The sequence below is a fragment of the Amborella trichopoda genome, chromosome 9 (assembly GCF_054954075.1).
Source record: "Amborella trichopoda isolate Santa Cruz 75 chromosome 9, AtrichopodaSantaCruz75HAP2 v2.0, whole genome shotgun sequence".
Taxonomy (NCBI): Eukaryota; Viridiplantae; Streptophyta; class Magnoliopsida; order Amborellales; family Amborellaceae; genus Amborella; species Amborella trichopoda.
This window is the reverse complement of record NC_142344.1, coordinates 17,214,216-17,241,006: the sequence shown is the minus strand read 5'-3', so window position 1 is coordinate 17,241,006 and position 26,791 is coordinate 17,214,216. Positions and strand designations below refer to the sequence as shown.

The 26,791-nt window shown below is 37.0% G+C and overlaps 2 protein-coding genes across 3 annotated transcripts; one reads left to right on the top strand and one right to left on the bottom strand.

Moving 5' to 3' along the window:
• The first annotated feature begins 3,402 nt into the window (after positions 1 to 3,402).
• Positions 3,403 to 8,334, top strand: LOC18424533 (GDSL esterase/lipase At5g08460). 2 transcript variants are annotated; one of them, XM_006829119.4, is made up of 5 exons: positions 3,403 to 3,712; positions 5,128 to 5,264; positions 5,669 to 5,887; positions 5,965 to 6,190; positions 7,929 to 8,334. In XM_006829119.4, the coding sequence occupies exons 1-5, from the start codon at positions 3,463 to 3,465 to the stop codon at positions 8,147 to 8,149; spliced, it is 1,053 nt and encodes a 350-aa protein (XP_006829182.1). In that variant the 5' UTR covers positions 3,403 to 3,462; the 3' UTR covers positions 8,150 to 8,334. The 2 variants fall into 2 exon arrangements, with proteins under 2 accessions (XP_006829182.1, XP_011629023.1); XM_011630721.3 differs by having other exon boundaries at positions 7,912 to 8,334.
• Positions 8,335 to 20,393: 12,059 nt separating this feature from the next.
• LOC18424532 (GDSL esterase/lipase At5g33370) lies at positions 20,394 to 25,120 on the bottom strand. The gene is made up of 5 exons (XM_088845998.1): positions 24,789 to 25,120; positions 23,280 to 23,416; positions 22,747 to 22,941; positions 22,418 to 22,643; positions 20,394 to 20,825 (listed from the first exon to the last, which is right to left on the bottom strand). Exons 1-5 carry the CDS (start codon positions 25,030 to 25,032, stop codon positions 20,605 to 20,607), a joined length of 1,023 nt encoding a protein of 340 aa, XP_088702124.1. The 5' UTR covers positions 25,033 to 25,120; the 3' UTR covers positions 20,394 to 20,604.
• Positions 25,121 to 26,791: the final 1,671 nt, after the last annotated feature.

Genomic DNA, 26,791 nt, shown 5'->3' with positions numbered 1-26,791 from the left:
AAGATAGAGACCAATTTACTTGGTCATCAAGTTATCATACTATATTTATCTCCTCTAATTGTGTGATATATTTATCTCCTCTAATTGTGTGATTGTCCTCTATATATAGAGGTACTTATCGATGTAAACATCCATCCAAAATAGTGAATATGTAGCTAGTTTAGCTTTCGATCCGTAGATGTAAGGTTTCGGCCTGAACTATATAAATGTTGTATTTTCTCGTCTTCTCTCTCCATTCTCCATTCTATACTCCCACAAATTCTAACAAGTTGTAGTAATGAAAAATTATTGTTGCATGGAAAAGAGTTCAATGAGCTCATGCAATGAAAAAAAGTGGGTCTATAGATCGAGACTTGAGATCTTTATCAATTTTTTGTTGGGAAAAAGAAGGAGATGAACTGATGTGTGATGTCGCTAGATGATGTATCACAGAGGACCCATGGTTTCTCTAGAATGATTGAGAACCGTTTTTTTTTTCTTTGTGTTTTTCCATGCCATGAAAATCTAATTTATAGAGAAATAGGAGGAGGCTGTTCTCCAATGTTCTGCTTTTCTTCCTAGAATATCTGAGAAGTGTTTTGTCTACTGGGAGATAAAGGAATTATCTACTATCTATTGGAAAGAGGGTTTTATCTATCTAAAAAATATTTCAAAGATAAATAGTAATTAATGGATAATATTTTTAAAAAGTATTAATTAGATAAATAAAAAATATGTTGCATATGTGCATGTCCACGTACGTACCAATATCTCCCACTTGGCCATGAGGATTGAATACATAGATATATCTTAAATTCAGTACTGCCTAATGCAGCGTTTTAAAAAACGCCGAGTCGAACCGGACTCGCCCGGTTCGACTCGGAAATAGTGAAAAGGGACCGGATTGCCCAAAAAATCGGAAATCGTCCGGTTCTAGAGAGAACCGGACGATTCTGTACAGTGAATCGTCGATTCACTGTACGGAATCGGCGAGTCCGAACAGTGAATCGGAGATTCCGTACGGATTTTTTTTTTTTTTTTTTTTTTTTTTTTTTTTTTTTTTTTTTTTTTTTTTTTTTTTTTTGTAATCCATGATAGATTTTTTTGTAATACTTGATCGATTTTTTTGTAATCCATGATCGAATTGTTTTTATTTTTTTATAATCCATGATCGAATTTTTTGGTTTTTTGTAACCCATAATAGAATTTTTTGTAATCCATGATCGAAATGTTTGTTTTCTTTTCTTGTAATCCATGATCGATTTTTTTGTTTTTTTTTTTTTTTTTGTAACCCATGATAGAATTTTTTGTAATCCATGATCGAATGTTTTGTAATACATGATCGAAATGTTTGTTTTTTTTTTGTAATCCATGATTGAAATGTTTGTTTTTTTTTTTGTAATCCATGATTGAATTTTTTGTTTTTTGCTTTTTTTGTAACTCATGATAGAGTTTTTTGTAATTCATGATTGAATTTTTTGTAATCCATGATCGAACTATTTTTTTCTTTTTTTGTAATCCACGATTGAATTTTTTGTTTTTTTTTGTTTGTTTTTTTTGTTTGTTTTTTTTTGTAATCCATGATCGAATTTTATGTAATCCATGATTGAATTTTTTTAAAATTTGTGATTTTTTTTGTTTAATCCATGATCGAATTTTTTTTTGTAATCCATGATAGAATTTTTTGAAAATTTGTGATTTTTTTTTTAATCCATGATCGATTTTTTTGAAAATTTGTTTTTTTTTTTTTTAATCCATATTATTCAAAGAGAAAACGAGAGAGATGATGATTCTGAGGCCACCCTATCCCAGCCATATTATTCACATATCGAGTCCCAACAGCAACAGTGTAGGGATGAGCACGAAATACTGTAAATTAAATGCTGAATGGCGGTTCATGCAGGGAAAGAACATATCAATATTCGCATATTCATTGAAAAACATGAAAATTCTTAATGGAGTACCCTCATTTTTTATTGAATTCCTAAAAAAAAATATTTATAATGAATTTTAATAATTTTTTTGAATTTTTTTTAAGCTTTATTCTGACCGATTCACCCGATTCCCGATCTGGATCGCCGATTCGCCGATCCGGATCGGTTTTTTGGAAGCCCGATCCGGTTCACCGATCCGTTTTTTAAACCATTGGCCTAATGGATTTAACCTTTATGAGTATATTCTTGTCGTAAGGCTTTTCACACTTGTGCGATTATATATCTCATGACCCAGAAATCATCTAAAATCTTGTCATGAGGTTTTTCATACTAATGGGGTTTTTCCTCTCATGACCAAGAAAAAAAAAGAAGTCCCTTTTGAGAGTTCCTGACTTAGATGTTCGTCAGTCCCATCAAAGTTACATGCATTAACAATATTTCAGCACTTAATCCCTTTGTCAAAGGGTTTGCAATCATATTAGCTGATAGTAAATAACTCACTATTATTTCATTCTTTTAAATAATATTGTAAATATAATGATAATCAATTTCAATGCGCTTGTCTTTGGAACTATTAACTCAATTTCTAATTGATGAGATGACATATTGATTATCAAAAACCATTTTAATTGGTCTATCGGCTATATCCACCTTCAAATCCGTTATGAAATGTCAAATCTAGATGATATATGTTGTAGCAATGCAACAAGCAATATACTTGCATTCCGTAGTATACCGAGCTATATAACTTTGTTTCTTATTTTACTAAAAAACACATCCACCTCCAAAAGAATACATGTCCTGAGGCTGATTTTATATCATCTGGGTCTCCTGCAAAGTTTGCATCAGAGTACCCAGTAACCGCAAAATCATCAGCTTGGAAGTATAATTTGTAGTTTTCAGTTTTATGAGTATACATGAGTATATTTTTTACGGATGACTTGCTAACATCCCAGGATTACTCTAAAATTTACTTACAAGATCATATGTATGATTCAAATCAAATTTTGTACATTAAATAAACAATATTGGCAGTTAATAATGTGGTGTCAAAAGTATTTCACGGAGGAGCACATAGAAAGTGCAATTTGGGGGTTTCGGTAATCCCCCCACCCTAAACAAAAAAACAAACAAGGAAAGGGCGTAAGGGTCAAGAAATTTTGACCGGGTCCTTGGTATGGATCCAGAAAGTGCTGCATCGTACTTGGGGAGGAAGGTGGCAGCCACATGATTTAGCCTTAAATAATTGTATAGATGAGTGTTATGAGCAATTTAACACTGATGAATGTATCAAACTCCAAAACACGCTCAAGATTGACCCAAGGCATGGACGTGCGCTTGTCGTGGGTTAGATGGCGCTGCGCCCACAAACCAAGTGCTAGAAATTAGTAAGTATAGACCTCATGGTGGTCCTCTCTTTCTCTATGTATATAAAGAGGGGAGGAAATGTTTGATTTTTTATCATATTGGTGATCCTCCTCTTCTTCTATAGAAAGAGCTCTTCTTCTCTATAGTAGAAGGGAGGAAACACCAATTGAAAGTAGAGGACATGGCAGCATATTGGTCTGGGCCGCTCCTACTGCTGGGGTTGTTGATCCTGCAAAGCCCATCATGGGCGGTGGAGGGGGGCGATGCACCTCCTGCAGTCTTCTTCTTTGGAGACTCAATCTTGGATGTAGGTAACAACAACTACCTCAATACGAAGGCCAAGTGTAATATGGCTCCTTACGGTGTGGACTTCCCTGGCGGGAAGCCTACAGGAAGGTTTAGCAATGGCCTCAACATTGCAGACTTCTTAGGCATGCACTCTCAACCCTACTCTTCTCTCTCCCTTCCCATCTTTCTCTTCTTTTTGGTAGTTCAGCTGTAGGAATTGAGCTTAAGCTTTGAATGGTTAGCAGCTGACATCTATCGGTAATATACTCGCTTTCCAGTAACAAGTCATGAAATTGAATCTTTCCTATAACATCTCATGGATCATGTCCATGTGGTTTTTGCTTCCTCCCTACAACATATGATTATGTTTTATTGATCTCCTTCAACTAATTTGCTCTATCTTCCCCAAGTGGTAAGAGTCAGAAAGATGACTTCTCCTTTGGATAGTACGAGACAATGAGTATTCAAATTGAGTCATGGTGGTGCAAGTGTTAGTACTTTCACCATTGAAGCCTAACCTAGAAACATGCTCAAAGGGTAGGGTAACTCGGTTTGGTATTGAGGTATTTATTACTTCACCGTTCTCAAACCAATCATTTGTCTTTTTTTTTTTTTGGGTAGTTCAATGATAGAAATTGAATTCAAGATGTAACTTTGCCTGATGTACTTAATGATTCTTCTCTGCTCAAAAGCCTATGTGGGTGTAGACTCAACCTCAAGCCCAATAGTAAGACAAAGACCAAATGACCACCCAAAAAAAACAAAGAAATTCTTAACCTCCTCCTATCCAGAAGAATGATGATAAGTTTACCATACAGTTGAGCCTCTAGGTGCGTAGTAATATAAAGTAATATTTACTCAATATAGTGGTAGTAATGTAAGGACATAACGGCCATTAGCTTTGACAAAGAGCGTTCAACTTTTCAAAATAATAACGGTCATACGATAAATATGAATGTGTTTTGAAGCGTTGGCAAAGTCGGCCAAAGTAGCTTCAAGTTTCAACTCGACCAAGGACCAAGTCACTCGAGCTTGGGCCCTTGCCGAGCTGAGTTGTCCGAAGTTGAAGGTCAAATTTGGGGATCTTAAAAAAATATTAAAAATGAGAAATATATTTGCTAAATACTTATTTATATTTTTTATCACTTTGGCAAAGATTGAAAAGTATTTTAGCCATGAATACTTAGTTTCATATTGAGAAATTTACGTTATAACGGAGTGGCCTAAAAATAGGCCGTTATTAACTGGAAGAATAGATTCCTTAATTTTTTTGCTACATTTGCTCCCTGTCCGATTTTTCAAAAATCAGATTGCTTTATTTGCAGCCTCAAAAACTTTGCCCTCTTCTTTCTCTGTCTCCTCTCTTCAGTCTCACCTCCTCTCGGCCATCTCTCCATTATAATGGGGGAATTTATGTTCAAATTGTAGAAAAGGAAAAGAATTTGAGCAGTAGTTGAGAGCTAAAATAGAAAAACAAATAAAAAGTTGAGAAGAATATGTTGAAGTATTGTATGGAATGCTCAAATTGGTTTATCACCCATCAATCCTTTTTTTTCAGCTATGCAGGTGGGATTGAAGGAGAGCCCACCAGCTTTTCTCTCCCTCTCAGGGCAGAACTTCCAAAAGGGTCCCTTCAGTGGTGTCAATTTTGCTTCGGGAGGATCGGGCATTCTCGACAAAACCGGCAGCAACTTTGTATGCACCATGCAATAAGATTTTTATGCATTTGTTTTATAGGAAAAACTACACAAAAAAACTATTTCCTTTTGGTACAAGATCACATTTATATTTAACCATTAGACATAAAATTAGGTGGTTGAGAGTGTGTTGTTGATAGAGCTCAAAGTCTTGTATATTATTGCAGACCTCCACGCACTAGATCTGACGTAACTAGGGATGACAATTACCTTCTAGAATATAAAGGAAACTGTCTTATAATGTAAGGCCTTTCTTATACTATTTGTCAGGAAAACAAATTCTAGGACATCATGACACCATACCCTATGGTTAGGGCGACTAGAGTTTACAATGGCATTCTTTTACTCTGTCTTAATGTTGCTTCTCTCAATTTGTATTATCCTCGTTATGCATGCTTTTAGGGGCAAAATCTACCGTTGAGCGTACAGATCTCCCACTTCAACAAAGTCTACAACGACTTCAGAATCGAAGTAGGTGAAGCTCATGCCCGAGCAGTGTTGGCTGAGTCTCTCATCTTCATAAGCGTCGGAGGCAATGACATCGTTCAGAACTTTAATCCCTCAACCCAAATGGACCAGCTGGTCGCGAATCTTGCCGTAACCTACAAGGCACATTTACAGGTGAACAAAAATCATCATCATCATCTTTATCTTCATCTTCTTCTTCGCTAATCTGACTAATTGGAGTGGATTTTTAGAAACTTTATAGCATCGGTGCGAGGAAGTTTGGGATATTGGGTCTGTCAAAGACTGGGTGTATCCCAGTGCTGCGAGCGCAGAGCAAGACTGGAGGCTGCATTGAGGAACTGAATTACGTGTCCCAAAGGTTCGACAATCAAGTGGAAAATATGTTGCGACAGCTTTCCTCAGAGCTGAGGGGAATGAAGTACTCGCTTTTTGTTGGGACTCACCTACCTGAAGTTGGTAAGCCATTGTTCTGCCCATTTCTCTTTTGACATCAGAAATTCACAAAACCAGTTTCGGGGTTCCGGGCACCTGCTGGATATTTTTTCTTTTTTAATGGCCCACAATGTCTTTGTCAGTGTACAGAAAAGGATCTTGGCCAATGTACTCGGCCTTTGGTCGAGCTGAGTAACTTGGTCGAGTCTAGCATATGGCAAAAAATAAACCATTTTTTGCAAAAAAAAAACGACAAACAAGTAGTAAAAGTAAATTGAAACCTAAAACAACTTGAAAAAGTTAAAACAAGCTTAAAAATGTAGTGAAAAATGGATTTGAAAGAACAACCTAACTTACAGTTTGGGATATTTTAAAAAAAAAATTTAAAAGTGGAAAATATAAAACTAGTGATTATGGCAAAAAACACTCACTTACCTTTACCAAAAACATCCAAATTATAAAAGATTGGAAGATAATCCATCATTTTTTTATAATTTTTGAAGATTTTTTAAATTTTTTATATCCCCGAGTTCTGAAATTCAACTCGAGGAAATTCGGCATCGTCCCATGCCCGTAGTGCAAGACCGAGTTCGCCACCTGAGTTAAAGTGGAGTCAGACAAGTCACGGTACATTGGTCTTTGAAACTTACGCTTCTCGGGTTTGCTCGGTGCGGCCACTCATGTGATGCATCTGAAAATACTATGAAATGACATGGTTTGGGCTCCGGATTTGCCCCATGCCTATGTGAGGTAAGTTGGCTGCGTCAATCCAAGTGAACTCAGACGAGTCAATTAGGAACCAAGAAAATACAAAGATCTCAAGATAAAAAGATTAATGAAAATCAAAAGAAGTTGTAAAAATATTAACAGTTTACAAAAGATGGAAAGAAGCATATAGAAGATGAATGTGGAAAGTTGATTTATTCAGAAAATTTGAAATAAAGAAAATACAAAAATAGTGCATATAATAAAAAATTTATAAATAACCATCGATAACATAAAATTTTCTTATAAATATATTTATACATCATTTATTAGTGATTTAGTAATGAAACGTATAGGTTTCTTTTTAAAGTTTTCTATATACTTTGAGTTTGTATATTAAACTCGCCTTAGAAAGGTACTGAGGTCGAGTAACTCAGCCAAGTTGACTCACATAGGCCGAGTATTCGGTCGCTGATTAACACTGTATATATTCTTTTAGAATCACCAGATGAGTATTTCTAGAAAAAGAAATTGAGTTTTAGTTCCTAAACCCTTAGATTTGAGAATCTATCAGGGGGAGGAAATAAAATATATGCTCATGAGTTAGCATGGAATCTTTTGGCATGTCTAAGACCAAGAACCTGAGGTCAAACCAGGGCATGGCATCATCTATCTAATACCCACCACACCCTCCCCCTCTTTCACACATGCACAGTGCACACACACACAAGCATTCTTTGATCACTTTCAAGAAGAAATTAGAATGGAAATGGAGGATTAATAAGTAGATTTGTGTTTGATGTTGGAATATAAAAATGATCTATTTATTTTTCATAGAAGGTGGCCACAATCACTCTTGTCGATTAGATTTCAATTGGGTGGTTATGAGTGATCATTGACTAAACTCAAAATTCAAAAAAAAATTCTTAAATTTTGTGACACGTTCTAAGCCATCTAATTTGGGCCATTAGCAATTGCGACCTTGTAATAAAGATAGACATGGTCTCCTGGTATACAATCCCTATACTTGATTGAGCCAGCTTTTTACGTGTCCTAGGGTTCGCTGAAATGAAGACTGCTTGCTGCGGATCGGGCAAATTCAACGGCGAGGTCCCTTGCAATCCGAAAGCTAGTTTATGTGCCATGCGCAACGACTACTATTATTGGGACACCTTCCACCCAACGCAGGCAACGTCAAAACTGGTGGTGGACCTTATGTACAACGGCTCCCCACAATACGTTGTTCCCATCAACTTCAAGCAATTATGGAGGTCTTAGAGAGAGAGAGTGAGAGAGTTATGACGAATGCTTTGTTTTGTCATGAGTACCGATCTTTCAAATTAGTTTTTGTGGATGAAGTTCCAACAATCTTATCAGAGGAACTGGCTTTTTGTTTGTCATGATCATCCCCGTGTGTTTTTGTTTCCTGCCTTTATAAATGGATCATCAGTTGGTTTTCCTCTTTTCCTTGCTTTTCTTTTTTTCTTTTATGAATGAATAGCAAGGTGGTTTTTGGGAACTAGAAAAGTAGTATTTGCTTTTTTTTTTTTTTACGGCTAACATTAAATTTCATTAGATTGTGGAGTAAAGCTCCATAGTAGTTGTAAAATAGTGCAAGCAGAAGAAATAGAGAGGAACACTCCCTATATCCAAGACTGACTTGTTCTAGCTCCCAACACACAACAATTCCAAACATTGTTCGTATTTTGGTTTTGAAAAATACTTAGTATGTATTTCAAAATAACAATATAAATTTTATGGTTTTTTTTAAGCTGTATTTTGTAGAGAAATAAAACAGTGGGTTTTAAATCCCCACATTGAAGAGGAGAGTAAATTGAATAATATTTAAGTGTAGACATTCTTATGCCTTATGCTCTTAAAACAAAGGAGAGAATGATGATGCATGTGCGGAATACGCAAAGTGTACGATGTACACTCAAAGTGTGCATGCGAGGGCATGGGCGCTTGATGGCACACTTTGCACTTCGCATCGGTGCCCCTCGTGGGAGCACATGTACGGCCTCAAGGGTAGATATCGTTTTGTGAGCCCGACTCGCAGTTGATGAAATGGAGGCTTGTAATAGTAGCCATCAAGTGCATATAACTTGTGACTGTTTGTGGTGCATGTAACCACTACTACAGTAAATTCTTTAACAGGCTTTGGCAACTTTCTCAATACACCTTTCTCTGTGAAATTCCAGTGAGCATAACATAGCTCTCATCTCTCTCTCTACTTGCTTTTCTCTCTTTCTATCTCTATATCATTATAAGACTCTGGTGTCTAGCGTGTGGATTTCAAGCTAGGGTGCATAGAGCTTTGGAGAAATAAAGAGACCTCTCTATTTTCCTGTATTATGAGGACGAGTTTTGGTTTGTGTTTTTAGAATACAGAGATACAAGTGATATACTAGTAAATGAAAAAACCAAGTTGCAGTGAATTTCAAAAGAATGCAGTGAAATTTAACCCTAAAGATGTTTATTTCTAATATAATAATGAGAGGAGAAAAAAAAATGATAATGGGTACCTGTTATTCCTTCTTCCAAAGAGACAATAACAAAGAAATAAAGAATACGAGAAGATAACTCATTGCTCAAGGCACATAGGGATGCAGAGAGGAAAATTACAGTAGCACCAAGATTGTTGACAACAACACCGCTTTGACACCAATGTTGGGAAAAGAAGGAGATGAATTTGCCAAAGATCCTAGATATTGATGGGCAATATCACTAAACTTGTATATTGCAGAGGACCTAGGGTTTCTTTAGAACAGCTGAGAAATGTTTTCTTTTTCTTGCGTTTTTCCATGCCACGAAACCCTACTTTATAGAGATGGGAGGAGGCCGTTATGCAATGTTTGCCTTTTCTTCCTGAAATCCCTGAAAAGTAGCCCTCAATATCTTGGAGACATGAGAGTTATCCACCATCCGTTAGAAAAATGGGTTTTTCTCTCTAAAAAACCTTTTAAAAATAAATAATAATTAATACATTATCTATTTAATAAAAATATTAATTAGATAAATAAAGAAGAGTAATATATTATGAGACCCTCCCACACCAATGTGAATATGACCCCAAAGGATCACTACTAAATTTTGACGCAGATCTCTAGAAGAGATTTAAATTCACTGGGAGACCTTCTCAACACCGAATTGCTTGGTCGTAACTCTTTCTCTACTTGTGCCTCTCTCTCTCTCTCTATTACTTTACCTTTTAATTTATAACTCTCTCTCTATCCCGTGCCTCTCTCTCCATTTCCCCTAAAGAGGAAGCAAAAGGGAAGTAGCTTCTCTTACAAATATTTTCTCACTCTAACTGCCACGTACTTTACTAATCTCTCCATTGCCTTTGCTCTTGTCTCCCCAAATCTCTCAGTATTGTGGTTGTGCTTTGTGATGCTTGTGCTTCATGATGCATTTGCAAAGAAGCAGATAATACGTATATTAGCTTTGTGCTTCCTAATGCATTGATGCCAAAAGTGTTTTCTTCAACATCGATTCATGGTGCGAATGGGCAATAGGGCATGTTTACTGTTGTTTCCCTACAATTTGATAGTGGTTTTTGTATGCATTTTCTTGCAATTTTCAGTGAGGCATTGATACCTTGTTTTCTAAAATTACAGGCAAGGGTTATTGTGCTGAAATGAATTGAGATAATGGCCAAAACTTAAGTCTAGGTACATCTAAATGGCAAGGTCCTAAGCCCTAATTTTATATTCAATAACCCTCATTTTGAAGTAGCTTTCTCAAATAGGTACTTTCTCCTTCTAAGATGCCACTTATTGGGAAATGACCATATCACCGGATTATAGGCACCCATATATTTGAATATGTGTAGCTATTTTTTGACCTTACCTCTGAATTTGACTCTTCAAGTTATTTTATATTTAGTTTTGGAATATGGTACTTCCCTTGACATTCTTTAGGACTTTATTTTCCATCTTATTTTTCTTCATTTACATATCTCTTGTAGAAAGCTCGTGCAATTATGTTGGAGTTGCAATATGTTGCAATTTCTCAAATAAATTGTGATATGACCACCACCCAAAAAGATAATAATCAATAATGTAATAAACTACTTATTTATTATTGTTTTTTGTTTGATTTCTCCAAGGTGCACACCAATCTTTCCATCAAAAGAAAAACAAAAGGTACTGATCTTCGAAGAATTCAATTTTGTATAACATATTTAGTTTACTGAATTCTTCGAACAATTCATGTGAAAGCCTATCTGTAATAGCTGTTTTTTTGTATGTGACATTGAACATGCTTTATAGGTGAGTGTGGTCTCTCTTAAAAAATAGTTCAATTAAAAGATTTATCCTAGCTGCAAGTTGAAATTAAAATTGTAAATACCTTGGATCATGCCTTAACTAATAAAGGAACCTATTTGGGTATTGTTGAATGCAAAGCACTATAGCCCATTACTTATTGGACTTATTTCTAGATAATCCAAATTGGCATGCTAATACATGAGCCCTTTATATTTAGGTCAGAGTTTTGGATTGTCTAATTATTGCATATGTGATTTTTATTCCATTGTTTTATTGTTGACACGAGAGACCGATTCAAATGTTTGGTTCCATTGTTTTTATATTGTTTTTACATTGTTTTATAAGGGATTGTTTTACATATGTTATTTTTATTCCATTGTTTTACACGGGATAGAGAAGGCCCTGAATGTTGACAATTTTGTTCAATTGTATAGAACAGCCAATTGAACTTTTATGTCCCATATTGAGTGTAAAAATGTGAATTGTATAGAACTTCTTTTTACATTATGTTGGTACTGTGAAACATTAGTGAATCAATTATTGGAGAATTTGTATTTAACTTTTGATTATCTAACTTTGTAAACTTTTTTGTTATCTAATGAGATGTAATGTTATGGATATGATGTAATACATGTCGCATACGTAGAGAGAGAGAGAGAAAATGAGAGCAAGAGAAAAAAAAACCATAATTTGACCTATAAAAATACCAGAAAATTTGGTCCTAACTGTATTTTTGTAGCTTTGTTTTTTTCTATACAAGGTTTCAAATTGCCTACTAGGCTTATGAAGCAGTTCATGTGCCCCAATCTAAAAAAAAAAGGATAAATCAAAAGTTCAGTGTAATAGGGGAAGCAAGCCCATAAAAGGCCCCCCCCATCACTAGCCTTTCAAGAGAAAGATCAAAGGTTCAGTGTTAAGCAAGTTCCCTCGTCGCTAACCTTTTAAAGAAAATCTGACGGATTGGGAATGAAGTTTCCAAGCAAGTCCCCCGACTGCCAGACATATCTGGATTATGATAATATTGGGATTATCAAGCCCTTAAGCAAGGCTCCCAGTTGTTGGAACAAAAAATACCATTGGATTGAGATCAAGCCCCAAAGGCACCCACCAGTTGGCTCATTAGGAAGTATTGTTGAGTTGGGAAAGTAAGCCCTTCCACAAGGCACCCGGTCGGCATACTCCCCAGAAAATGGATTCTAGCAGTATTGGGTTTATGAAGCCCTTAGAAGGCTCCAAATCATTAGAATCCACTTTGGTCATCCCTTAGGGAAAAAGCTTGGCATGATCTCCCCCTCAAGGATCGTGTTGATGCCGATGATCAAGAAGAAAAATATTGTTGAGGGATAATAGCAACGCCTTAGTAAAGACTTGAAAGATGAGCTTTGATGAGGTTTTATTCCGAATGTTATACTTCTTGCTTTTCTTGAAGAGTAGCATTCGGAGGGCCAGTTGTCATACGTCATTTTTAATGTGCTTTTATCCTCAGGGTGAATAAGGAAAGAGCCGGTAGTAACCAGGTCCCACCGATACTCAAGACATCGCCAGACCATGGGAATACTGTAGCAATAAGCCTAAAATTGGGTGACCTTCAAAGAAGTGCCAGAATGACTTCAAATTACATGAGAGAGTATTTTTTGATACCCTAAAGACACCCATAAAGTTTGATCGCGTTCTGAAAAGTTTTGATATGATCAAGAAAAAAACTTGGTTTCCAAATCTAGTTCATATTATGCTGAAAATAATATCAGACCACTATAGCCCTATTTTTTAGGTCTCAAAATAACATCAGACCACTGCCATTGGATCTGAAACATCGAAAAAACCCCAAGTACCAAATTTCGACTCAATCAGATCCTCCAAGACTATTATGAGCTTAACTTACAATAAAGGGGTTTTATACTATTGTGTTGCATCCTTAATAAATCTAAATGGAAACTGTGTTTCTCATTTCAAGTTGATTTTCAAATGCTCATAACTTGCTCATTTTGAGTACAATTAAGCTCAAATTCGAACACGAGCTAGATCTCAACGACTTGCTCGTTTTGACATATGACACGCATCATGGCGTTGCCCGAAACGAGAGAATTTATAGAGAGAAAATGGGCTAGAAATATGAAAATTTAGATTTTAAAAAGAAGAACATCCAATTCTTTGGGAGGTCATAGCTCAAGATCCTGATATTAGATCGTCGCAAGTATAAGTCAGTTGTTACCGTGCTTCGAAGAGCTACAGTTTGATGAAATTTTTATGTATAATTGGAGGCCGGATGACACCGAATTATGAGGTCGAAGATAACATACTTTTCCGGTCGCCGGATTCTCATTTTTCAGTGACTTCCCAAAATTGGAACGTGCTCAAACGAAGACCAAAATGGACACAATTTATCACAAAATGATCGTAATAGTATCCTCTTCAATTTGTGATCGAAATGAGGCTTGGAACATTATGGATCGTGTCAGATTGGTTGTTGAAGAATCACAAAGTGTATGGACTTGATCGGATTTTGGGCTATTCCTTAAAAATCCGTTTCAAGACGATCAAAGGTATCAAAACGTGCACAATCGTTCAAGCATTGATTTTACGATGATTGATCGCCCACAATACCACCGTAAGCATCCGAAAAAGCTCCCGAGTCCTAGCAACGGCAAGATGCCTCTCATAGAGGGATGATTTTGTCATTTGTTAAAAAGTGCTAAAGAGTATTTTAGTCATTTGGTCAAAAACTGGGATGAATAGTTTAATTCATAAAATGTATATATATTTTTAATGTACAATTTTAGCAATTTTTGAGTATTCCATCCTTGTTTTGGGGTTGCTCTATATAAAGAACTCAAGTCATTTGTAACCTTAAGTTTTGGGAGCATAATAAAAAATTTGGTTTTTGCCCCCTCAAGCCTTTGCTTGTCCATAGCTTCTAACTTCAAGCAAGATGAGAGAGAAAACTTTATCACTTTGGATAATTGCCCTTGGACCTCTCACTTCCAACTCCCAACTTCCAAACCCTCCACTTCCAACTCCCAACTTCCAAACCTCCTACTTCCAACTCTCAACTTTCAAATCTCCCACTTCCAATTCCCAACTTCCAAACCTCCTACTTCCATCTCCCAACTTCCAAAGCTCCACTTCCAACTCCCAAATCCCTAGAACTTCAAACTCCCTACTACCTAGAACCTCAAACTTCCTACTCCCTACACCATACACCTCACATTAGATTATCATACACCCTATCTCATACACTACCTTAACCCCCTTAGATTCATTAATCTTAAGCCTAAACCTCCAAAGGTCAAGAAACCTCTTTAAGAGAGCTCAAAAGGGACCCTCAAAGGCGCACATAAATCCAAGCCGGCCAAGGTCCACTCTCTCTCCTCTTTCTTTATCTTCTTTTTCACTCTTCTCTTTCTCTCTCTTCATTCTTTATTCTCTTCTCTGTCTTATTTAGTTAAAAAGGAGGCTCTTTGGGTTAGTGACTTTCTAATGGGCTAAGCCCACGACTTCGTTTTTCGAACCCTCCAGGTACCAAGGCTTCGAGCCTAGTACCTTCATTTATCTCCGATAATACCTCTTAGGAGAGGTTACGCCAGATGGCGACCCAATTCCTGGGCTTCTTCTTTCTCTCCATCTTCTTTTTTTTTCTCTTTCTTCTCTCTTCTTTCCCTTTTTTCTCTCTTTCTCTCTCTTCTCTATTCTCTCTCTCACTCTCTCTCTATCTTTCTCTCTCTGCACTTGGACCCAGGGTGGGTCCGAGCTTCCCCCTTTCTCTTTCTCTTTTTGCTCTCTCTTTCTCTCTCTCTCTTTGCTCACTCTCTCTCTCCCAAAGCTATGGACCCGTGCCATAGGGCAAGTTCGTCCTCCTTCCCTCTCTTTCCCTTGCTCTTGCTCTCTCTTTCACTCACTCAAGCCACGGACCAGGGCCATAGGCGGGTCCGTTACCTCTTCCTCTCTTTTACCCTCTCGCCGTCTCTCTCTCACAGACCAAGCCAGGGACTTGCGTCATAGGAAGGTCCGTCTCTCTCTCTCTCTCACTCTCTCTCTATCCTACCCTCTCTCACCTCTATCTACCACCAAGATGTACGGACTCGCGCCATAGGAGGGTCCACCCTCTCTTCATCTCTTTAACCCTTCTTCCTCACTCTAACACTCCACTCTCTTTAACTCACACCTTCACCTCTCATTCACTTACTCTCATTTCATTGCTTCTTTACTCATCCCTTCTCTCACCCTTGAGGACTCGAGCCGGGGTCTTCCTGAGATAGTTTCTTAGGGTTCTAACTCTCAGGTTGCTGCTCTAACCATCAGTTCACATAGTGTTGTTGAGTCGTAAGAGATATAGATTCTCTTTCACTCAATCACTCGGGCATCCTGAGACAAATTTCTTAGAGTTTTTAACCCTCGCACTGCTCTAACCACCAGCTTACATAGTGTTTGGGTTGTGATGAATCTCTATCATTCTTTCTCACTTACTCTCTCACTCTCGTCTTTCTTACATATTCTCTTCTTATCTTCTTCTTCCTTCTTTCTTAAGTCTCTACTTTCTTTTCTCGCATTCCATTTCTCTCTCTCATCTCTTATAAATCTACTTCTCTTGTACTCTATCAATCTTTTTAGCACGGATAGATCTCGCGAGGCTCTTCAGAAGTGATTTCATGATAGTTTAGAACTGCAGTCCCCATTCTCCAGCTTCGGAAGTGGTTTCTCGACAGTTTAGAACTACAGACCTCACTCTCTAGAATCCTTTAGAGTGCTCTTGACTTTGGTATCAAAGTCTAGAGACCTTTTCGACGTTCCTGGTTACCTCTTTAGCGAGGGGATGCCGGAAAGATGTCTGAGTTTTGATAGCTATTCTTTTTGTTATATTCTCACTCCTTTCTCATACGATCTCTTATTTCTCTGTTCATCTTCTTCTTAGTTACTCATTAGGGGACCTATACGGAAGTGAGCTCTCAATAGACTAGAACTAGGAACTTGACTCTCCTAAATCCCTAGGGATACCTGTAGACTCTAAGCCCAACATCTTTCTTGTCTCTAGTAAAATATCTTGGGAGAGGTGATGCCGGAAGCCTGCCTAATTTCAAGGTCAGTTTCCCCATTTCTTGTATCTACTTCTTCTTCTCTATCCATTCTCAACTCCTCTAACCTTTAGACTATACCCCCAATCTACCATAAAACTACCAATAGGAGGAGATCCCAAAAGGTAAACCCTGAAGGCCATTTTTAGTGTGTGGATCCGAGTGTTGTGTAATAAAGCAAGGGAGCTGAATTCAAGTTGCGCTTCAATGACAGTCGGAGGGATTTTGAAATGATCTAAAAGGGTGAATCGCCCGAATGCATCCCCTGAACCCAAAACGGCAAGGTAGGTGCTCGATCCATTCTTTGTCGATTAAAATCTTTCTCTTTGTTGGTTCCTATCCGCACTACATGCATATGCACACACACGTGTGTGGGCCTCATGGTTGTTCAAGAAAGGATTTCTCTGACTGGATCACCCATATTGGGCCAACCCGGGACGACGAGAAATCAGGCCCGATCACTTATCAAAATCCTTTTTTTATATATTTTCATTATTGCTTTGCAACCAACTCTTGTGTCTGGTGCCTTATGAGTAGATTTTTCAATATCAACTTTCTTTGAACGAAATCTTTCTCTTGAACATAGAAATCTACGAGAGTGCATGATCCCGTCATGTTGTGTTTTTTTTGTATTTCCCATGCGCATGCTAAATCCCATTCGCCTCCCATATTCATTATATAATAATTATTTGCTTCTTCCTCAGATGAAAATTCCATACCCACAAATAGTTCACAACCAATATTTCCTTCATTTGCATTCAGGCTTCCCATTCTTCCATTTTCATCTTCTTCACTGCAAGGGTTTATAATACTGACCTCATTTGAACCATCATTATTGCTCCTTTTTACATATAATTCCATTGGTGCATGAGGACTTTTTATAGGTGCATGTTGTCATTCAAATGATTAGTCGGATTTCAATACGTTCTGAAGCACTCATTACCTGGATAGCACTATCAATTTCTTCCGCATTGGCACCATACCGTAAGGGATGATCCTCAATGGTTGCCTCCATGGTTAGGAGGAAATCTTAAAGCATTTTTGGTCTCTCCTTCTGGATCAACAGTATGGAATTAGAATGACACAATGAAGTGTAACAGAAATATTTAAATTTTAGAGACAATTGGAAAACTCGATCAATTCAACTAGAAAAACATGTATAGTTCAAAAGACGCATCATGTATCATACTCTATACCACCACAACAATCAACATCAGTAAACTAAATATGCTGTACCAAAACGAATTCTTGAAAGATCAGTACATATCGTTTTTCTTTTGTTGGTAAGATCGATGTACATCTTGGAGAAATCAAAACAAAAAATAACTAATAAATAACCAGTTTGTTACATTATTGATTATTGTCTTTTTGGGTGGTGGTCATATCACAATTTATTTGAGAAATTGCAAAATATTGCAACTCCAACGTAAATGCTCGAGCTTTTTACAAGAGATATGTAAATGAAGAAGAAATAAGATGGAAAATAAAGTCCAGAAGATCTTTGAGGAAAGTGTCATATTCCAAAATTAAATGTAAAATAAATTGAAGAGTCAAATTCAGAGGTGAGGTAAAAAAATAGCTGCACATATTCAGATATATGAATGCCTATAGTCCTGTGATATGGTCATTTCCCAATAAGTGGCATCTTCGAGAGCGAAAGTACTTGTTAGAGAAAGCTACTTCAAATTTAGGGTTCTTGAACACGAAATTAAGGCTTAGGACCTTGCCATTTATGTGAACCAAGAATTAAGTTTTGGCCACCATCTCGATTCATTTCAACACAATAACCGTAGCCTGTAATTTTAGGAAACAAGGTATTAACACCTCACTAAAAATTGCAAGAAAGCACATACAAAAACCACCATTAGAATGTAGGGAAACAACAATAAATAGCGGCCCAATTGCCCATTCGTTCCATGAATCGATAGAAAATTTTTTTGGCATCAATGCATTAGGAAGCATAAAGTAATATATACATTACCTGCTTCTTGTTAAATGCATCACAAAGCACAAGCATCACAAAACACAAGCACAATACCGAGTGATTTGGGGAGATAAGAGAAAAGGAAATGGAGAGATTAGTAAAGTTAGTGGGAGTTAGAGAGAGAAAATACCTATCAGAGAAACTACTTCCCTTTTGCTTCCTGGTTAGGGGAAATGGAGAGAGAGGCATGGGATATAGAAGCTGCCGTTTTGTGTTTTGGTCAGGAGAAATGGAGAGAGAGAGAGAGAGAGATATATATATATATATATATATATATATATATATATATAATTTGAAAGGTAAAGTAATAGAGAGAGAGGGGCACGGGTAGAGAGAGAGTTACGACCGAGCAACTTGGTGCTAAGAAGATCTCCCAATGAATTTAAATTTCTTTTAGACATCTGCATCAAAATTTAGTGGTGATCCTTTGGGATCCTATTCACATCGGTGTGGGAGGGTCTCATATTATCATCACTCTTATTTATTTATCTAATTAATATTTTTTAAAATATTTAATGTATTAATTATTATTTACTTTAAAAGGTTTTTTAGAGAGAGAAACCTTTTTTTTTCTAAAGGATAGTAGATAACTCTCATATCTCCAAGATATTGAGGGCTACTTCTCAAAGATTCTAGAAAGAAAAGCCAAACATTGCATAACGGCCGCCTCCCATCTCTATAAAGTAGGGTTTCATGACATGGAAAAACATAAAGAAAAAGAAACCAGTTCTCAGTGGTTTTAAATAAACCCTAGGTCCTCTGCAATATACAAGTTTAGTGATATCACCCATCAATATCTAGGATCTTTGGCAAATTCATCTCCTTTTTCCCAACACTAGTGTCAAAGCGGTGGTGTTGTCAACGATTTTGGTGTTGTTGTAATTTTCCTCTCTGCATCCCTATGTGCCCTGAGCAGTGAGGTATATTCTCGTATTCTTTATTTATTTGTTATTGTCTCTTTGGAAGAAGGAATAACAAGTACCCCTCATGGATTTTTTTTCCCCTCTCATTATCATTGTAGAAATAAACATCTTCAGGGTAAATTTCACTGCATTCTTGTGAAATTCACCGCAATTTGGTTTTTTATGTTACTAGTTTATCACTTGTATCTCTGCATTCTAAAAATGAGAAAAACAACTCATACTCGGGATACATGAAAACAGAGAGGTATCTTTATTTCTCCAAAGCTCTATGCACCCGAGCTTGAAGTCCACACACTAGACACTGGAGTCTTATGATAATTTAGAGATAGAAAGAGAGAAAGACAAGAAGAGAGAGAGAGAGAGAGAGAGAGAGAGAGAGATATGCGAGCTATGTTATGCTCACTGGAATTTCACAGAGAAAGGTGTATTGAGAGAGTTACCAAAAGCCTATTAAAGACTTTATTATAGTAGTGGTTACATGCACCACCAACAGTCACAAGTTATATGCACTTGATAGCTACTGTTACAAGCCTCTATTTTATCAACGGTTAGATGACCATTGGATGCCCTCCATTTCATCAACGGCTAGATGACCGTTGGAAGCCTCACACAAGCTGAGCTTTCATCAATGACTAGATTACAGTTGGATGCCCATCATTTCATCAACGGCTAGATGACTGATGGATACCCCCATGAGCCGGTATCTACCCTTGAGGCCGTACACGTGCTCCAGCAAGGGGCACTGATGTGAAGTATAAAGTGTGCCATTAATCACCCATGGCCTCGCACGCACATGTGCACGTGCTCGTCGTACACTTTTGCGTGCTCTGCACATGCATCATCATTCTCTCTTTTGTAGAGCATAAGGCATATGAATGCCCACACTTAAATATTGTTCAATTTACTCTCTCCTCTTCAATGTGGAGACTAAAAACCCACTGTTTTATTTCTCTACAAAATACTGCTTAAAAAAAATCACAAAAAGTATATTGTTATTTTGACATACACACCAAGTATTTTTCAAAACCAAAATACTAACAATGTTTGGAATTGTTGTGTTTTGGGAGCTAGGACAAGTCAGTCTTGGATATAGAGAGTGCTCCTCTCGATTTCTTCTTCTTGTACTATTTTACAGCTACTTTGGAGCTTTACTCCACTATCTAATGAAATTTAATGTTAGCCATAAAACAATAAATAAGCAAATACTACTTTTCTAGTTCCCAAAAACCACCTACCTATTCAATCATAAAAGAAGAAAAGGAAAGCACAAGGAAAAGAGGAAAACCAACTGACCATCCATTCATAAAGGCAGGAAACAAAAATACAAGGGGATGACATGGCGATCAAAAGACCAGTTGCCCTGATAAGCATGTTGGAACTTCATCCTCAAAGAATGGAAAAGAATGAAGAAAAAAAGGACTGAAAACGAATTTGAAAGATCGGTAATCATGACAAAACAAAGTATTCTTCATAACTATCTCTCTCTCTAAGACCTCCATAATTGCTTGAAGTTGATGGGAACAACGTATTGTGGAGAGCCGTTGTACATAATGTCCACCACCATTTTTGACGTCGCCTGCGTTGGGTGGAAGGTGTCCCAATAATAGTAGTCGTTGCGTTTGGCACATAAACTAGCTTTCGGATTGCAAGCGACCTCACCGTTGAATTTACCCAATCCGCAGCAAGCAGTCTTCATTTCAGCGAACCCTAGGACATGTAAAAAGCTGGCTGAATCAATTTTTAAAGGGATTGTATACCAGGAGACCATTTCTATCTTTGTTACAAGGAGGTCGCAATTGCTAAGGGCCCAAATTAGATGGCTTAAAATGTGTCACAAAATTTAAGAATTTTTTTTTGAATTTTGAGTCTAGTCAATGATTCACTCATAACCACCCAATTTGAAATCTAATCGACAAGAGTAATTGTGGCCACCTTCTATGAAAAATAAATAGATCATTTTTATATTCCAACATCAAACACAAATCTACTTATTAATCCTCCATTTCCATTCTAATTTCTTTTTGAAATGTAAAAATAGGTGATAGAAGAATGCTTGTGTGTGTGTGTGCACTGTGCATGTGTGAAAGAGGGGGAGGGTGTGGTGGGTTCTAAAAGAGTATCTACAGTGTTAATCAGCTACCGAATACTCGGCCTATATGAGTCAACTTGGCTGAGTTACTCGGCCTCAGTACCCTGCTAAGGCGAGTTTAATGTACAAACTCAAAGTATATAGAAAACTCTAAAAAGAAACTTATACGTTTCATTACTAAATCACTAATAAATGATGTATAAGTATATTTATAAATTTTTTTTATGTTATCTATGGTTATTTATAAATTTTTTATTATAAGCTCTATTTTTCTATTTTCTTTATTTCAAATTTTTTGAATAAATCAAATTTCCACATTCATCTTCTATATGCTTCTTTCCATCTTTTGTAAACTGCTAATATTTTTACAACTTCTTTTGATTTTCATTAATCTTTTTATTTTGAGATCTTTGTATTTTCTTGGGTTCCTAATCGACTCGTCTGAGTTCACTCGGATTGACGCACCCAACTTACCTCACATAGGCATGGGGCAAATCCGGAGCCCAAACCATGTCATTTTACACTATTTTCAGATGCATCACATGAGTGGCGGCAGCGAGCAAACCCTAGAAGCGTAAGCTTCAAAGACCAATGTACGGTGACTTGTCTGACACCACTTTAACTCAGGCGGCAAACTCGGCCTTGCACTACGGGCATGGGACGACGCCGAATTTGCTCGAGTTCAATTTCACAACTCGGGGATATAAAAAATTTTAAAAATCTTCAAAAATTATAAAAAAGTGATGGATTATCTGCCAATCTTTTATAATTTGGATGTTTTTGGTAAAGGTAAGTGAGTGTTTTTTGCCTTAATCACTAGTTTTATATTTTCCACTTTTTTATGTTTTTTTTTAGAATATCCCAAACTGTAAATCAGGTTGTTTTTTCAAATCCATTTTTCACTACATTTTTAAGCTTGTTTTAACTTTTTCAAGTTGTTTTAGGTCTTCAATTTACTTTTACTACTTGTTTGTTGTTTTTCTTGCAAAGAAATTTTTATTTTTTACCACGTGCTCGACTCGACCAAGTTACTCAGCTCGACCAAAAGCCGAGTACATTGGCCAAGTTCCTTTTCTGTACACTGACAAAGACATTGTGGGCCATTAAAAAAGAAAAAATATCCAGCAGGTGCCCGGAACCCCGAAACTGGTTTTGTGCATTTCTGATGTGAAAGGGTTTCAAAAGAGAAATGGGCAGAACCATGGCTTACCAACTTCGGGTAGGTGAGTCCCAACAAAAAGCGAGTACTTCATTCCCCTCAGCTCTGAGGAAAGCTGTCGCAACATATTTTCCACTTGATTGTCGAACCTTTGGGACACGTAATTCAGTTCCTCAATGCAGCCTCCAGTCTTGCTCTGGGCTCTCAGCACTGGGATACACCCAGTCTTTGACAGACCCAATATCCCAAACTTCCTCGCACCGATGCTATAAAGTTTCTAAAAATCCACTCCAATGAGTCAGATTAGCGAAGAAGAAGATGAACATAAAGATGATGATGATTATGATTTTTGTTCACCTGTAAATGTGCCTTGTAGGTTACGGCAAGATTCGCGACAGCTGGTCCATTTGGGTTGAGGGCTTAAAGTTCTGTATGACGTCATTGCCTCCGACGCTTATGAAGATGAGAGACTCAGCCAACGCTGCTCGGGCATGAGCTTCCCCTACTCTGATTCTGAAGTCGTTGTAGACTTTGTTGAAGTGGGAGATCTGTACGCTCAACGGTAGATTTTGCCCCTAAAATCATGCATAAAGAGGATAATACAAATGAGGGAAGCAACATTAAGCGCCCTAACCATAGGGTATATGGTGTCATGATGTCCTAGAATTTGTTTTCCTAACAAATAATATAAGAAGGGCCTTACATTATAAGACAGTTTCCTTTATATTCTAGAAGGTAATTGGAGGTCTGCAATAATATGCCAGACTTTGAGCTCTATCAGCACACTTTCAGCCACCTAATTTTATGTCTAATGGTTAAATATAATTGTGATCTTGTATCAAAAGTAAATGGTTTTTTTATATTTTTTTATGTTAAAAAAAAATGCATAAAAATCCTATTGCATGGTGCATACAAAGTTGCTGCCGGTTTTGTCGAGAATGCCCGATCCTCCCGAAGCGAAATTGACACCACTGAAGGGGCGCTTTTGGAAGTTCTGCCCTGAGAGGGAGAGAAAAGCTGGTGGGCTCTCCTTCAATCCTACCTGGATAGCTGACAAAAAAGGATCGATGGGTGTTAAATCAATTTGAGCATTCCATGCAATACTTCAACATATTTCTCTTAATTTTTTATTTGGTTTCTTTTAGCTCTCAACAACTGCTAGAACTCTTTTCCTTTTCTACAATTTGAACATAATTTCCCCCGTTATAATAGAGAGAGGGCCGAGAGGAGGTGAGACAGAAGAGAGAAGAGAGAGAAAAAGAAGAGGGCAAAGTTTTTAAGGTTGTAAATAAATCAATCTGATCTTTGAAAAATCTGACCGGGAGCAAACCTGACAAACAATTAAGGAATCTGTCGTTATAATGTAAATTTCCCAATATAAAAATAAATAGTCACTGCTAAAATACTTTCCAATCTTTGTCAAAGTGATAGAAAATGCAAATAAATATTTAACAAATATATATCTCATTGTTTAAAAATTTTAATTTTTGTTTTTAAGATTCCCAAATTTGACCTCCAACTCTGGACAACTCAGCTCGGCGAGGGCCCAAGCCCGAGTGACTTGGTCCTTGGTCGAGTTGAAACTTGAAACTACTTTGGCCGACTTTGCCATCGCTTCAAAACACGTTCATATTTATCGTACCATTATTATTATGAAAAGTTGAACGTTCTATGTTAAACCCAATGGCCGTTTTGTCCATACATTACGACCACTATATTGAGTAAGTATGACTTTATATTACTACTCATATAGAGGCTCGACTGTATAGTAAACTTAGCATCATTCTTTTGAATAGGAGGAAATTAAGAATTTCTTTTTGTTTTGGTGGTCATTTGGTCTTTGTCTTACCATTGGGCTTGGGGTTGAGTCTACACCCGCAAAGGTTTCTAGTCGAGAAGATTTATAGGTGACATCAGACAAAGTTATATCTTGAGTTCAATTCTTATAATTGAACTACCAAAAAAAAAAAAAAGATAAACGATTGGTGAAGTAATGGATACCTCGATACCAAACCGAGTTGACCTACCCTTTGTGCATGTTTCAGGGTTAGGCTTAAATGGTAAAAGAGCTGGCACTCGCACCACTATGACTCAATTTGAATACTCATAGTCTCATACTATCCAAAGAAGAAGTCATCTTTCTGACTGTTACCTCTTGCGGGAGAGAGAGCAAATTAGTTGAAGGAGATCAATAAAACATAATCAAATGTTGTAGGGAGGAAGCAAAAACCACATGGACATGATCCATGAGATGTTATAGCGAGGATTCAATTTCATGACTTTGTTACTGGAAAGCGAGTATGTTACCGATAGACGTCAGCTGCTAACCATTCAAAGCTTAAACTCAATTCCTACAGCTGAACTACCAAAAAGAAGAAACAGATAGGAAGGGAGAGAGAAGAGTAGGGTTGAGAGTGCATACCTAAGAAGTCCGCAATATTGAGGCCATTGCTAAACCTTCCAGTAGGCTTCCTGCCAGGGAAGTCAATACCGTAAGGGGCCATATTACACTTGGCCTTCGTATTGAGGTAGTTGTTGTTACCTACGTCCAAGATTGAGTCTCCAAAGAAGAAGACAGGAGGCGCGCCCCCCTCCACTACCCATGATGGGCTTTGCAGGATCAACAACCCCAGGAGTAGGAGCGGCCCAGACCAAAATGCTGCCATGCCCTCTTCTTTCAATTGGTGTTCCTCCCTTCTACTATATAGAAGAAGAGCTCTTTCTATAGAAGAAGAGGAGGATCACCTATGTGATAAAAAATCAACACTTGCTCCCCTCTTTATATACATAGAGAAAGAGAGGACCACGACGAGGTGTATACTTTCTAATTTCTAGCATTTGGTTTGTGGGCACAGCGCCATCTAACCCACGAGAAGCGCACGTCCATGCCTTGGGTCAATCTTGAGCGTATTTTGGAGTTTGATACATTCATCCGTGTTAAATTGCTCGTAACGCCCACCTATACAATTATTTAGGGCTAAATCATGTGGCTGCCACCTTCCTCCCCAAGTAATACAGCACTTTCTGAATCCAGACCAAGGACCCGGTCCAAATTTCTTTGACCTTTACGCCCTCCCTCCTTTTTCTTTTTCTTTTTTTTTCTCTTCTTTTTTTTTTTAAGGGGGAGGGGGGAAAAACCCCCAAATTGCACTTTCTATATGCCTTTCCGTGAAATACTTTTGACACTACATTATTAGCTGCCAATATTGTTTATTTTATGTTCAAGACTTCATTTGAGTAATGCATATGGTCTTATAAGTAAATTTTAGAGTATTCTTGGGATTGCTCATCGGCAAGTCATCCGTAAAAAGGATACTCATGTATATTTATAAAATTGAAACCTTCAAATTGTACTTCAAAGTTGATAATATAGAGGTTATTGGGTACTCTGATACAGACTTTACAGGAGACCCATATGATATAAATCAAACTCAGTTCATATATTCTTTTGGAGGTGGATGTGTTTCTTAGTTAAGCAATAAATAAGGTTATGTAGCTCAGTATACTATGGAAGGCAAGTATATTGCCTGTTGCATTGCTATAACATATCTCATCAGGATTTGACACTTTATAAAGGATTTGAAGCTAGATATAGCCGACCGACTAATTAAAATGGTTTTTGATAATCCGTCTATCATCTCATCAAATTAGAAATTGAGCCACTAGTTCAAAGGACAAGCTCATTGAAATTGGTTATCATTATATTTATAATACTATTTAAAAGAATGAAATAATAGTGAGTTGTTTACCATCATCTAATATGATTGCAAACCCTTTGACAAAGGGATTAAGTGCTGAAATATTTTTAACGCATGTAACTTTGCTAGGACTTAAGAACATCTAAAGTCAGGAACTCCCAAAATAGATATTTTTTTATTTCTTGGTCATGAGAGGATAGCTCCATTAGCATGAAAAACCTCATGACAAGATTTTAAATGATTTCTGGGTCATGAGATGTATAATCGCACAAGTGTAAAAAGCCTTATGACAAAAATATACTCATAAAGGTTAAATCCATTTTGCAGTATGGGCTTTAATGTATATCTATGTATTCGGTCCTCATAGCCAAGTGGGAGATATTGGTACGTGTATATGAATATGGAGCCTCACATGTGCCACATATTTTTTCTATTTATTTAATTAATAATTTTTTAAAAATATTATGCATTAATTACTATTTATCGTCAAAAGGTTTTTTAGAAAGATAAAAACCATTTTTCCAACAGATAGTGGATAATTTCCTTATCTCCTAGATATTGATGGCCGCTTCTAAGATATTCCAAGAAAGAAAGTTGAACATTGGACAACAACCTCCTCTTATTTATTTATAAATTAGGTTTTCATGGCATTAAAAAACGCTTAGAAAAAGAAAACAGTGCGTTCTAGAGAAACCCTAGGTCCTCTGCGATACATCATCTAGCGACA

Coding starts and splice junctions, on each gene's coding strand:
- LOC18424533 (XM_006829119.4), top strand. CDS start 3,463: ATGGCAGCATATTGGTCTGGGCCGCTCCTACTGCTGGGGTTGTTGATC. Junction 3,713..5,127: donor CAACATTGCAGACTTCTTAG/GCATGCACTCTC, acceptor CTTTTTTTTCAG/CTATGCAGGTGGGATTGAAG. Junction 6,191..7,928: donor GACTCACCTACCTGAAGTTG/GTAAGCCATTGT, acceptor TACGTGTCCTAG/GGTTCGCTGAAATGAAGACT.
- LOC18424532 (XM_088845998.1), bottom strand. CDS start 25,032: ATGGCAGCATTTTGGTCTGGGCCGCTCCTACTCCTGGGGTTGTTGATC. Junction 23,417..24,788: donor CAATATTGCGGACTTCTTAG/GTATGCACTCTC, acceptor CTTTTTTGTCAG/CTATCCAGGTAGGATTGAAG. Junction 20,826..22,417: donor GACTCACCTACCCGAAGTTG/GTAAGCCATGGT, acceptor TACATGTCCTAG/GGTTCGCTGAAATGAAGACT.